The sequence below is a fragment of the Neolamprologus brichardi genome, chromosome 4 (assembly GCF_056152115.1).
Source record: "Neolamprologus brichardi isolate AB-2024 chromosome 4, ASM5615211v1, whole genome shotgun sequence".
Classification (NCBI taxonomy): domain Eukaryota; kingdom Metazoa; phylum Chordata; class Actinopteri; order Cichliformes; family Cichlidae; genus Neolamprologus; species Neolamprologus brichardi.
In genome coordinates, this window is record NC_142107.1 from 20294655 (window position 1) to 20308078 (window position 13424).

The 13424-nt window shown below is 38.2% G+C and overlaps 1 protein-coding gene across 1 annotated transcript; it reads left to right on the top strand.

Moving 5' to 3' along the window:
* Positions 1–1109: 1109 nt before the first annotated feature.
* limd2 (LIM domain containing 2) lies at positions 1110–12082 on the top strand. Its single transcript, XM_006803017.3, has 4 exons — positions 1110–1249; positions 8775–8819; positions 9030–9166; positions 9268–12082. The coding sequence occupies exons 1-4, from the start codon at positions 1247–1249 to the stop codon at positions 9413–9415; spliced, it is 333 nt and encodes a 110-aa protein (XP_006803080.1). The 5' UTR covers positions 1110–1246; the 3' UTR covers positions 9416–12082.
* The last annotated feature ends 1342 nt before the right edge of the window (positions 12083–13424 follow it).

Sequence of the window (13424 nt, forward strand, 5' to 3'; positions counted from 1 at the left end):
TGTTATGATGAACAGCCTAAGATGTCTAAAGAAACAAAAGTGCACTTTCACCATAACATCTCAGTTTGTCCACATTGAGTGATTTTACTGTTATTACTTCCATATTACTCACATATATATATATATGTATATATATATATATATATATATATATATATATATATATATATATATATATATATATATATATATATTTTTTTTTTTTTTTTTTTTTTTTTTTTTTTTAAACTCATACTGACCACTCGAAGTGTTTACCATACATTCACAAAACACTTTATTTTATGCACTTAAAGGACTTTACCTACCTCTTACCCATAGCCTATTCAGAATTCACAGATAATCTAATATGCATGTATTTTGACTATGGAAGGAAGTCTAAGTGCCCAGGGGAAAAGATGCAAACTCCACACAGGAAGGCTATAGCTCGGGTTCAAACAGTGCAGCTTTTAAAGGCACAAAACCTGCACAACACGCATTTTTGTAACAGATGAACACAGTACAATAGTATTTTGCACCTTTATGATCAGAACTACATGTATTTTAAGTAAGTAGTAAGTTAAAAATATTTTTAACTTATAGTTAAAAATATTTTTAACTTATAACACATTTTACTCCTGTGTATAAATACTGCCATCGCATCACCCCACGAGGATTATCAGTGAATTACATTAAAATAAATAAATAAAACAATGCACGATTCCGCGGTACATTTAGTCACATGGTTTTGACAAATTTAATGCATAGGAAAAAACAAAAAGCATCGAAAGCTTACATGACATGTTCACACACTTATGAATTCAGGAAAGACACGTCCATCAATAATATGAATAATATCAGAAGAAACGTGCAGTTCAAAGCAATTACCAAAGAATATCTAAACCAATAAGCCGGAAATTATTATCGTTGTTCCTTTAAAACATGTAGATTACGATTAAAATATATTTAGCCTTTGTTTAAAAACTTTCTGTTCGAGCTTTAGTTGTGATTTGTCCGATAACCTGCGAATGTGTCAGAACAGATGAGAACCAATAGCGTGCGACCTCCTGCCGGAGGAAAAAAACACGTTCCGTTGAAAACCCGAAACGAGAAGCGAAGAGGAGGCAGAAATTCGCCGGCGTTGGGGTTACTGTCTCCGAAAAAAATCTTGCCTTAACCCAAAAGTGAATGAGAGGGAAGGTATCTGCCTCCAGCTACTGAGCAAGCAGACTTCGTGTTATCAGCCAGTGTATCGCAGACAAGAAGCCAGATGGTGAGTGTGTATTTTTTTTTTTTGTCCGTTGCACCGTGTGTGTGTCTGCAGCCTCCCCTCCCTCCGCCGCGCGCCCCTCTTCTTCTTTTAATTTTTTTGTGAGAAGATGTGAGGTGGTGATGTCTTTCCACCCGGGAACGGTTAGCTGTGCAGAAACTGATTTGTTATGTAAACCACTGCGTGAATTGCTGGGGCAGGAGGAGAGAATCAGCTCTGAAAAATTTCCACAGAATTTAAATGCCCGCCGCCGCAGCCGCCGTGTTCCTCAGAAATGCTAACAGTGTGCCGCTTCTTGTCTGCTCGTTAGCTAGCTCGATGGCTAATTATTATAATCTAACCATAGTATCTAAATATACTATTAGTGCGTTATTACAAATCACTCTTGCTTATTATTAAGTCTACGACTTATTAATTTCCCTTCCTTTTTATCGGCCTACTTATAGATGCGTTTAAATCAGCTGAATATTATGTGGCGTGTATTTATGTTTTTGTTTTGCTTGAGCTGCACCAGCCATAGCAGATTGTCATTACTTGCACCTGATATTTCTGTAGCAATTACACCAAACCATGGACGAGCATTCAAGAAACCTGGGAAAGAAAAGCACGCAAAAAGTATAAAGATGCATGTTGTATTCCGCTCACTGGGCATACTTTGCAGCCAGCTGGCTTCATACATGATCATAACATAAATGTTGACTAGCAGCATCCATCCAGGCATTCCTGCATCCCTATGAAATAACTGTGTTCATTGAGGGATAAGCAGTTATCCAGGTCTGAATACAATGGATATACAATGAATATAATGGTCCTCTTTGACTTTACCCTGCAGCATACAAAGTCGCCTTCCAAATGTATAAGTGACTGGGTTTTCAGCTTTATTTGCACTTACTGTAGTGGTTTGTATTGTCAAACCATTATGTGCGGTGTGGTGAAACCACATTTCATCCATCCAAAGCACCACAGCTTTAGAAATCTGTAATTATGGCCCTGGCATATGGCGAGAAGGCTTAAGTAAGTATACCGTCATTCTCTGATTTCCTACTATCATCAGTGTACTGTCTGAGTGTAATTTCAGTTGGAGTAGACTGCACAGATTGACACCCTGTTCTGCTGCCTGAACTACGTCAGTATCCTGCTGGATTTGGAAGCCTATTGTTGCAGTTTGACTCACTTGTTTGCCCAGACAGTAAATAAATAAAGCAGCTTTCAGCAAACCCCATTTTCCAAAGCTGCAACGAGGACTACTAAAAATTGTATTTAGTTTGTCCATATGCTGTTCTATCAAACAATTACCATTAACGGCACAAAAACCTGATTTGTTGGGCATGTCAGAAGTGCCATATGTTGGATGGAAGGGGGGGTTGCCTGCTGTCAGATGTGCAGAGGAGTATTAAATGGGTCGCCAGCAGGTCCATGGCATAGAGCTGCAGGAAAAAGTGGCACATAGTTACACTGGGTGCATACCTGTGCCTTTATATCCCCCTCTATCAATCATTTACTGAAAATAAGAAATATAGCCAGGAGGTATGTGTAAGCAGGCAAGATCAGGCTTGGAAGGATGTTGAAACAATTTCACAGTTGATTTAATGCTTTTAACTGATTATATATATATCGTGTGTGTGTATGTGTGGGGTTTTTTTTATTGTTGCGTGGAAACGTCACTTCTTTGCAAGCCAAATCAGCTGTGTAGAGACGAATCAGTATTTTTCAATCATTGGGCAAATCACTGATTGCCAGTTGAGCACACAAATATACCTGACCTAGTAAAAGGGAAAAAATACACGTCTCTTTCGTTTCCTGTGGGTATGTGCAGTCTTGCAGTCTGTAAACCTGCATAAAGACTCATTCCAGGAAGTCTTAGTACGTTACTTTCTCTTTGATTTATTTAATTTTCCTGAGAAGTTTCATGTCATTCTCTTGTAAATCAGATCTCAGACAGATGTGTGGTGCTGGTAATAAAGGTTTGGCTGCTCTACTCGTACAGCAACTGCTCCAGTTGAAGATAAGAAACTTCAACATGATTATAGTCTTTTCTCCATTCTTTTTATACAGTCCAGTCTCCCCAGCCACCCCCACTGCCATTTAAAGCTCTGCGTGTCTCTTCTTTATACCAGTATTTTTCAGTCTGGACTGAAACCATTAACTCACACTACGTTTTGTCTCTGAGGTTGTCAGCACTGGTCCAACGTCTAAAGTCCTCACGGAAAATAGTTTTGAAGTACTCCAGTTCCTCACAGCATCATAAGTCAACAGAGAACGTCTAAGATATCTCATGTCTGTGGGGGTCTGCAGACAATCACCTCACAAATGATTACTTTTGAACTTGAGAAGTAACTACTGAAGGCACTTTATTGAGCAACACTTAATTCCCTGTTCCTTGCCCTCCATTGCCACTGTGATGGAAATTTTGCTGTGATTGCAAAGCAGATATTTGCATGGGGCCATTTTTTTGTAGACGGGATGAGGCATGTTACGGTGAATTCCATTCAAGGAGAAGAAGTTGATTGTGAAATGGTCTCTCTTCTGAAGTCCCCGATAACATCAGATCATGTCTTGAACTTGCATCAGTTTCTGTTCTACCTCCAGCAAGGTTGCTGAAAGCAGTGGCATTTAGCTACATCAAGTCAACACAGACTCCGGGTCTCCAAAACATTTTTTTATAAGCTGGTTTTACTTCTTTCAGTTTTAAAAAGAAACCATAAACATACCACCTGCTACCAGCACCGACAGTAGTGCTACTGGAATTTGGTCTCTTCAGCAAAGGTAGCCCTGCAGTGCAACTTATAAGTTACTATATGTTTCTTGCTTTTAACTGCAAGTGATAAGTCAGTAACACTTTCTCCTTTTGAAATGGCAAACTACTTCTCAGAAATGATACATGCAAATGATATTAAAATGTTGTGTTTTTTTGTACTACTGAAAGACTTTGCCTACTTCTTAAATTAACAGAACAGCAAAACCAAAAAGAAAATTGAGATCAGAAATGGTTGGGATTGACTTGTTATTCATCAAAAAGTTAATGCACAGCATATTTGCCACACATTTTCTGGTTGCAGCTTTCTTGTATGACGATCTTTTAATTTTCACAGTTAAATGCCAAGATAATGAAACAATGAACGATAGACTGAATCAGAAAAGCACTAAAAAGATGTTATCGTCTAGTCTCATTGTTCACCCCTAAAGTTCATGTCGTCCCTCATCTTTGTCAATCTTAGACAGGAAGTGAAAAAACCTATGAGACGTGGACATGTGATAAATGGTCTACACTGTCAAACACAGAAAATGCCTCGTCATTTTCTTCTTTTATACAGGAAGTTCAAAAGAAGAAGAGAAGTAGTGGTCAAACAAATACCAAAACTTGGCTCAGACATGATTACTCTGCAGACTGTTGAGGCAAACCTCTATCCGTACTCTGGCGAACGAGACCATGTCATTCTTCTTTTAGCTGCTCCCCAGCCAGTAGCCATGTTCAAATATTTCTGCATCACAGATTATTTTTTTTAAATTAACCTTATATTAGATGAGTGTTTTATTTTTTCCTTTCTCTGGCATGTCGTCCACATAGCTTGCTTTGTCTCTGCACGTTAAGCGTTATCGAATCTCTTCAGCAGGTTTTGTAGTTGTTGGATCATTTCCGTAGCTTGCACATCCATATTACGTACAGTTAGATATTTTCTGTAAAATAAATATTCAGGCTCTAGGTTTATGTTGTAAGTACTGGTCTGGAAAATTATTGTTTTTATTCGCGAAACCGTTAGGCTGCTGATAAACAAGCTCATTAACACTGTTGTGTGATGTGTTAATGACGACGAGGTACATTGTTCAGTTTTTTGACTCTGCTTTCCAAATTATTAAACAATGATCTTGTTTCTAAAAATAAGAAAGTGAGCAAGAGAGAGAGAGAGAGAGAGAGACTGGGAACCTTATTTGATAAATGACATTTGTTACATAGCTTCCCTCCATTCCCTTGTAGGGGCCTGCTGCAGCACTCTGTGTTTTAAGTGATAATCAAGTGTGAGGTGGTGGCATTTGCCTTCTTGTGTTCTGTCCATCAGCACTACAAGAGAAAAAACGTGTGTCAATTTTGAACTTCACTAGTATGTTGAACTTTCACCCCCATAATACTCTTTTAGAGTTTTTGTAGCTAGTTAAAGGTCTGAGATTTACATCAGCAGACAGCTCTTGTATACATTTCAAAGATTTAGAGATCGGGGGCCTTGGTTTGTAGTTTTGGTGCTTGTTTAACGTCAACATCAGTGAAGAATGTATACGCTTTATTGCTTAATACTTCCTATAATTCCTAAATGGCATCTCCACATACTCTCCCTATTACGTCTCCTCTTGATTTTGACAGAATAAGAACAGACCTGAGGGGCATTTGACTCCCTGGTCAAACACATCCATGGCCTCAAAGAAAAGGAGAGTAGGATTTTGGGACTTTGGTATTTTAAGTCAAAGGATTGAAATCATACTTCAACATGGAGATCAGGATGCACAGTTGCTTACTGCTGCTAAAAGCTCTGTAGGAAAGATACTGTAGCTATGAATATAAATAGGGAAAATGGCTAGCATGCCTCTGCCATACTGTAACAAATATTACCCTGTAGCACCAGTACTAGCAAGCGATGGTGCTACGGGGTTGATGTGTAGCTTCTTATTTACTATACAAATGTAATAGAGGTATTTAACCTTCAATCTAAGTCAACAAAAGTGAACAAAACCTCCTAGGTGGTTGCAGCATGAATACAAATGCACACAAGCATACGTGCATGTGAGATTAAAGCAATGTGAGGGCTGAATGTGAGGAATGATGCTGTGAGCTAAGAGTAGAAGCTCTTTTCCAAGAAGATTTGAAAACTTGAGTGAAAGTGCTCTTTGTTTGGTAAGATAACCACGCTCCAGCTGGCTCTCGCTCCTCATACACTGGTATGCTGAACTGCCCCACAGTTAAAACAGTGTTACTCATTGCAGGCCTAATTAATCACTCCACAAAACTTTATTTATGTTTAGATCAATTTTTATCTTTAAAATTTTTTATTGCGATTTATTCATACAGCACAAAGTTGCTGTTTACAGTCAATTATTAGTAAGGAAGTTGGTTAGGTACATAGTGATTATACTCCTTGTTGGGACTATGTAAGACAGAGGAAGCCAGATGTGTCAAAACAACTTCCTGCCACATTCAAGCTGTTTGATGGCAACTGAGACCCATATAAGGTAAAAGAAGACAAGATGGCACAAGCTAATCTCAAGTCTTCCTGCATGTTTGTGTACGTGTTTTTGGAATGACTGCCCAGGCCTGACATAGAAACGAATGCTGCTGGGTTATTTTTACCAAAGAGAAAACAAACATTAGCTAGTCTTTGCTTTTGCTTTGATCACTTTACCCTTTTTACATTTATTTCATGATTTCATTTGCACAACTTCCTTATCAGCCTTTACAACCTTCTACTGATGTAAATATTCCCTGCAACTACTTAAAATATTACAAAATCACATTTGAGTTTCTGTAGTGTTCAGTCATTTGAGAAGATCAGATGCATGCTAGTTTCTCAGTTGTATTGCAGCAACAGGAAGTGGTCTATCATGCGTTCTGCTAGATAACCAAAAAAGTGTGAGCTGTCTGCTAGCGAGCAGCAGCAGCATAATGACTGAGTTCAAGATGAATGGGGGATAATGGGGAGACGTCCAACTGTTGGGATGTGATTACATCTACAGGAAGCTGCATGGCCCCACTGTTAATGAACCAATCGTTTCAAAGTATGTCATCCGGTTGTCATAAGTACAGACAACACCCTTGCTGTTCTCCCTTTGAGGGTGCATTAAAGGCAGCCCCGTTCAAAAACAATATGCTAATTAATACGGCAACAGTTTACACTGTTAATCAAGTAGAACCTCTCTAATCTTTAAACTAACATGTGATGTACAATCCAGGAAGTGTGATTTAATAATCCATACATTGTGAAGCCACATTTGTCAATAAAGTTTTGCAAAACTTTATCATTTATGATTGTAGCAAGGAATACTTGCTATTAGCTTAGCTGTGGCCTTGTTGGACTTCAATGAGCAGGAGTTCTGTAACGACATGAATTGTGTGTTTAATGCAGACCAAACATTAGCCTGACTTTGACAGTAATATAAATCAGAAAATAAATAATAATGTTTTACATATAACACATAGTGCCAGTATAAGTTATATCTAGCTAAACTGGATTTTATGGGGCAATGGGACCAGTTGCTGTGATCTGTAAGACTTAATTTGCTCTACTGTTCAAAACAAACTTCTGACTACCAAGAAAGCACCTGGATCACCCACTCCTATACATAGTACAGGGATCTAGTTTTTCAGGCATGTCAAGCACATTGCAATGCTATTTATCACTGGTTTGTTGCTTAACTTCTGCTCTTGACTCGTGTCAGCAGTTCAAGAGCGATTCATGCTCTAATGTATCTTAACTGTTTGTTTGTTATTTTGTTTTCAAAGCTGTAATAAACCTGCAAAAAAACAGCAATCAGCATTTGTCTCTGATGCTAAAGAGCTTTGAAGTTTATAGCAGTCTCTGAACCCCCATAACCTCACCCCAAGGTCCAGCTCCAGCCAGATTGCCTTATATAACAGGGTTTTAGCAAAGTCTGCAGTGGACTTTCCCCTACCTTAACAGAGACTTCCCTTCTTCTGCACTCTAAGTTTTCTTGAAAAGCTTGTTTTGAATGTTTTTCTGTTTATTATCTGCTTCATCTACCTGTTAGTTCTGCTTAAAGATGTGATCATGTTCATTGCTTCAGGAAACCTACTGCAGTACTACTGTCACTTCCTCCAGCAAGTTTTTCATCTTTCTTAACCTTCTTCATGTCTAAGAAGTGTCTCTTTTGCTTATAAAACTGAACGAAACTGCAGTTACGTGACAAAAACGTTCAACACCTGTAGTGTGCAGAAAACTGTGCTGACTTGTGTTGTATGGCAGCCAGAGAATTAAAGAGTAAATTTCTGAATGTGCATGATTGTAGGGTTGAGTCAAACAAAGTGGTTCATTACATGAACTGATTACAGATTGCAAAGTTGAGTCATTTTTAAGATAAAGACTGGCAACAGAACATCAGTTTTATTACTTAAGTGAGAACTCTTCTACCTTTTGTAATAGAGTCCATGCCGTTATCCCTTAAGATTTCTTAACTGAACGCCTGAGTCTGAGTTGTTCTGCTATGTTGAGGGCTGATCCATGCAGAGCAACGCACAGCTCAAGTCACATGACTAAACAGAAGGCACCTGATCCTCTCCCAGGGGTGTAAAGAGACAGATGGAGTGAATAGAAAGAGATCAGATTGACACTATTAAAACACCGGCAAAGGTAAAAAGAGGACAGTGAAAATACCCTTTAGTGTGATTTTTGTGACGCCTGTAATTTTATCGGACAGTGTTACCTAATATTTCTAATGCGTATATAGCACATACACACACGTTATGCATTATACATATTTGAATCATTTATTTAATTGTTAAATGTATTTTTGTGTGCTCACGCAGGACACCGGAAACACCACGGAAGAAAAATCCGTTCAACGATCCAAGGTAAATATATATGTATTTGTCTACTCTTATCCCAAGTTCACAGCTCTGTGTTCACCTGCATGTGATACTTATGCCCAACTTCACTTTCATCAGCATTTGATCTTAGGAGAGAGCATTTAGTGTCTAGCTTTCATCTTGCTAAAGCTAAAAGGCTGTATTGGGAACATTATGTGCATGCCTGGTAGTAAAGCAGTATATTTGTGTGCTCAGTCCTTCAGCTTCAACACCCAGAAGGAAGTGTGTACATCATGTTTGAAGACAGTCTACCCAATGGAGAAACTGGTTGCAAATAACCTTGTCTTCCATTCAGCATGTTTCTGCTGCAGGCACTGCAATGCCAAACTCAGGTGACTATATATAGTAAAAAATACTGGTTTTTTTTGTTTGTTTTTTTTCTCTTGACCACTGTGATCGGCATGTAACTCTTTGATTCCTCCATTTCTGGCAGCCTTGGCACTTTTGCATCTCTTCAAGGCGAATTTTACTGCAAACCCCACTTCAAACAACTGTTCAAGAGCAAAGGAAACTATGACGAGGGTTTTGGACGCGAGCAGCACAAACAGCTCTGGGCCGCCAAGGAGACAAATACGCCATAATCATGGCTGCCTTTGTCCTGTCGCAGACCTGCCTCTTCTTTTCCCTCCTCCTAACACCTCCAATGCATCACGATGAACACATGCCTCATAAGCTGGGGCACTGTTAAATCACCCACGCACTCACTCGCTTTTTAAATGCCATCAAAACAAATACATGCATAGACATCTAGAAAATTACTGGGCAGTCATGATATATACCACTTACCGTAATTTTGAGTATAATTTGATGATAACTGTTAATTTCCTAATTGTATTTTCCAATTTCCTGTTTGAAATTGGTAGTTGATTGTGACCAAAAGCCTTCTCTGGTGTGGAGAGTGGAATAGTGAAGAGGTTTTATTTTCTCTCTCTTTTTATTTAGTTTTAATTAATTGCACCCTTTTATTTTTAGGAATAAGTAAACTGTATGCTCAGGCAAACATATCTAAGGGGTTAAAGAGCATCACGTTTTGCGTTAGGGCATACACTCAGGTCAGTTTTAACCCATGGGTTTAAAAGAAGACTTATCAGATTTTATTACTCATTGTAAAAACACACACATCAAATTAAAAAAAAAAGCGATCCTCTGTATTATGACAATGCTGTCAGACAGGTTTGTCAGGTTTCATATATTTGAGGAACAAACAGGGTACAATGTACTGTAAAATAACCGTGCACGTTAGCAACAACTCACCTCTTGTGTTTATATTTTTGCTTTCGTTAGTCTTATTATTGCTCACTTCATCACACGGTTCTTCGTTATTTCAATGAGTCTTGCATGTTGGTATGACTGGGTCCTGATAGCCTTATCTTATGACTGTATTGATCTTTTGTGGTGTGAGTGTTACTTTCATTTGTTTCTCTTACATAGCGATGATCTTTTTTAACATTTTTAGACCCACTTGAGTTTAGATTTGATTGATGTCATGGCATAAGTTGATCTCTGAGCTTTTTATGGTTAAGATTTTAATGAATTTTTCAGATTGTGCTTTGTATACTGTCTGTATACTAGCTGTAGTTTGTGATTAGTAAACATTCCCCACTGTGCTGTACCCTTGTCTTGCACATATATCTACACACGATCACCAGACAAAAGGTTAATTATGGCAGGGAAGCTGAGCTTTAGTATGTAAACATCCCTCCATCTGTCCTATGAAACATTTTAAGAGGAAGTGTAAACACCTGGATAAATTGATTATTGCATGTATGCTATAAATGAGGATGTTGATGGACAGAGCTTAGGTCTCACAGTGTGTTGCTTCATAATTTCATGCTTGTCAGCTTGTTGTTGTCTTGTGATGAAGTTTTAAAAGCTGTATTATAGCGACATAAACATCCAGTCACTCTGTCTTGAACCCCTGAGTCCTTTTTCAGTTAATGCCTTCTGGTTCTCCTGTCTTATTTGCTAAATGCAACTGGACCTATTTCTTAATATAAATGTTACAATAGATGGATGGATAGTTTGTCACATATATGGGGACCCTGATGTGTGGCTGCATGCAAAAGCCAGTGCAGAGCACCCCCTGCTGGGGAAAGTGTGACAATAGCGTCTCACGTGAGAGGATAAAACAATAACTTGCCCATGATTTGAGTATAGTCTTTTATTTTCAAGTTTTTGAGTTGGATCAGCCAACAGCTTCTTTTAATCTTATTTAGTTTTAACATGTAAGAACAATTAATTCAATGTAGATTTCCATGGTTTTATTTCATTGTGTACAAAGGATAACTCCAAAGCCATTAAATCATCACATTTTAGAAAATGTCTGAGTACCGCTGACACTTGAATGGCACAAAGTACTTTCTGTGACTGAAGGTTTACTGTTAATTTGAGCTTGCTGTGCAGAATAGGAAGCAAAACAGATGGATTTTTTTTTTAAAGAGAAGCCTTAGAAAACAAAGAGCTGACCTTATTGCTTTTTCAAAACACCTTTGAGTGCACAGATCTTTACAACGATCTTGTGATCATGCCTTTTGAAAAACAGATCTGGTTATTGTAGAGTCCAACTCTTTAACATAGGATTACTTCACTCAACCAGCAACCATTTTTCCCCCACCTAACCATCTTTATTCACATGTACAAAAGTTCTAATTCTACTGTGTGTGAACATGTATGTTTTCTTTATGTCATTTTAAAACAGCCCTCTGGATCCCAGAGAATGCTTTAAAAATCAAGAGAATTGTATCTTAAAATGCTGTGTTTGTCACTCTCTGTTAGCAGTTCGCCAAGGTACAACTGCAAAATCTGTGAATTGCAATGTCCAAGTCTAATAGAGCAGACAAGGTACACTTTACACTGGTGCCACAAGGCTCAGGTGAATGATTGCAGTGTGACGTTTTATTGTTAAATCTGTGAATCATTTCATTTCTGTGCTACATGTGGAATTCCTTTTTTATTGCCGTTGTCATCAAGACATTTTAAATGTATGCATCTTTGAAAGTGTGTTCTATATTACAGACATGACCTGTGGATTGAGGTGGCCTTACAGCAAAAGGATGCTTGGACTGTATGCAGTCTTTCTCCTCTCTTCCTCCTCCTCTCTCTTGCTTAGTTGTAGTACGGTACATTTTAAAATGTGAGCGCCCTCTTTCTACGCCAATATACACAATCATTTGTGCATATTTTTGTTTTTATTTTTTTTACATGCTTTTGGAAAAAAATAAATAAATAAAATGCTGGTGTTGATTTAACACACTGAGTTTTACATTGTCTTTATTTGCATTTTATTTGTGGTGAAATACTTTGATCTAATAAAGTTTAGCTGTAATGGAAGTAATCCAAAAGGTAATTGGTTACATTTAAGTACAACTTTGAAGTACTTGATACACTATACCTATATTCCAATACACTGCAGTGAAAAATACTGCCCATCTTACTCTGCAATATTTATATTTATATTACAGCTTTTTTGTTATATTTTGTTTTTGAATGTGGTTTAGTTAGTTACTGTTCTTACTGGAGTAACTTTGTTAATTCCAGATAATATTTTGTGGTCAAAGTATTCTGATTATGAATATAGAACTGTCACTGCTGCAAAGTCAGTGCGTTAAAGGAACGGACCCAAAATCAGAGACAGGAGAAAACAAACTAAGTTTAACAAAAAGCGAGCCGTTTATTTGGCTGAAAAACATGAATACAAAATCCAAAGCAAAACTAACAGTAGCAAAAACAAAACTGGAAACAGGGGTGTCGAACTCCAGGCCTCAAGGGCTGGTGTCCTGCAGGTTTTAGATCTCACCCTGGGTCATCACACCTGAGTTCATTACCAGGCCTCTGGAGAACTTCAAGACATGTTGAGGAGGTCATTTAGCCGTTTAAATCAGCCGTGTTGGATCAAGGACACATCTAAAACCTGCAGGACACTGGCCCTCGAGGCCTGGAGTTCGACACCTGTCGACTAGACTAACAGCTATGACCAAAGAGAACATGAACATGATTATGAGCAGGAGCATGAGAGAAGGACCAAAAAAAAAAAAAAGTGAACTTGAAACATGAACATGCCCTGAACAGAATCATAGAAACCACTTGAAACCTGATGTGGAGAAAGGAAAACAGACAACCTGACAAAGACTGAATGAAAACTCAGAGACTAAATACACAGAAGAGGTGATCAGGGGAAGTGGAAACACATGGGAAAACAGCTGACTGGAATGAACATAATAACAAAACACATTGAACGTGGAAACACCCGACTCTTCAAAATAAAACAGGAAACACTGAGAGACGTAGACATGACAACACAAGCTTGGCGATATGGAACACACGAACATAAAACATATGACAGACTAGGGAGACAAGGAACACCAGAAGAGACATAAGAATGGATAAGGGAGATAAGAGCACAGGCATAACTAAAGGTAGAACACTGAGGCCAAGACAGAAAAAAATGATAAATAACTCTAAATATGTTTTATATTTTAGATTCCTGAAAGTAGCCACCCCTTTGCTTTGTTGACAGCACAGCAAACCCTTGGCCTCTCAATGAGCATCATGATGTAGTCACCTGAAATGGTTTTCACTTCACAGGTGGGC

Bases quoted from the DNA above. Each gene is read 5' to 3' on its own strand.
- limd2 (XM_006803017.3), top strand. The intron at 8,820-9,029 runs GTAAATATATAT...TTGTGTGCTCAG, and splicing joins AATCCGTTCAACGATCCAAG to TCCTTCAGCTTCAACACCCA. The intron at 9,167-9,267 runs GTGACTATATAT...CATTTCTGGCAG, and splicing joins CACTGCAATGCCAAACTCAG to CCTTGGCACTTTTGCATCTC.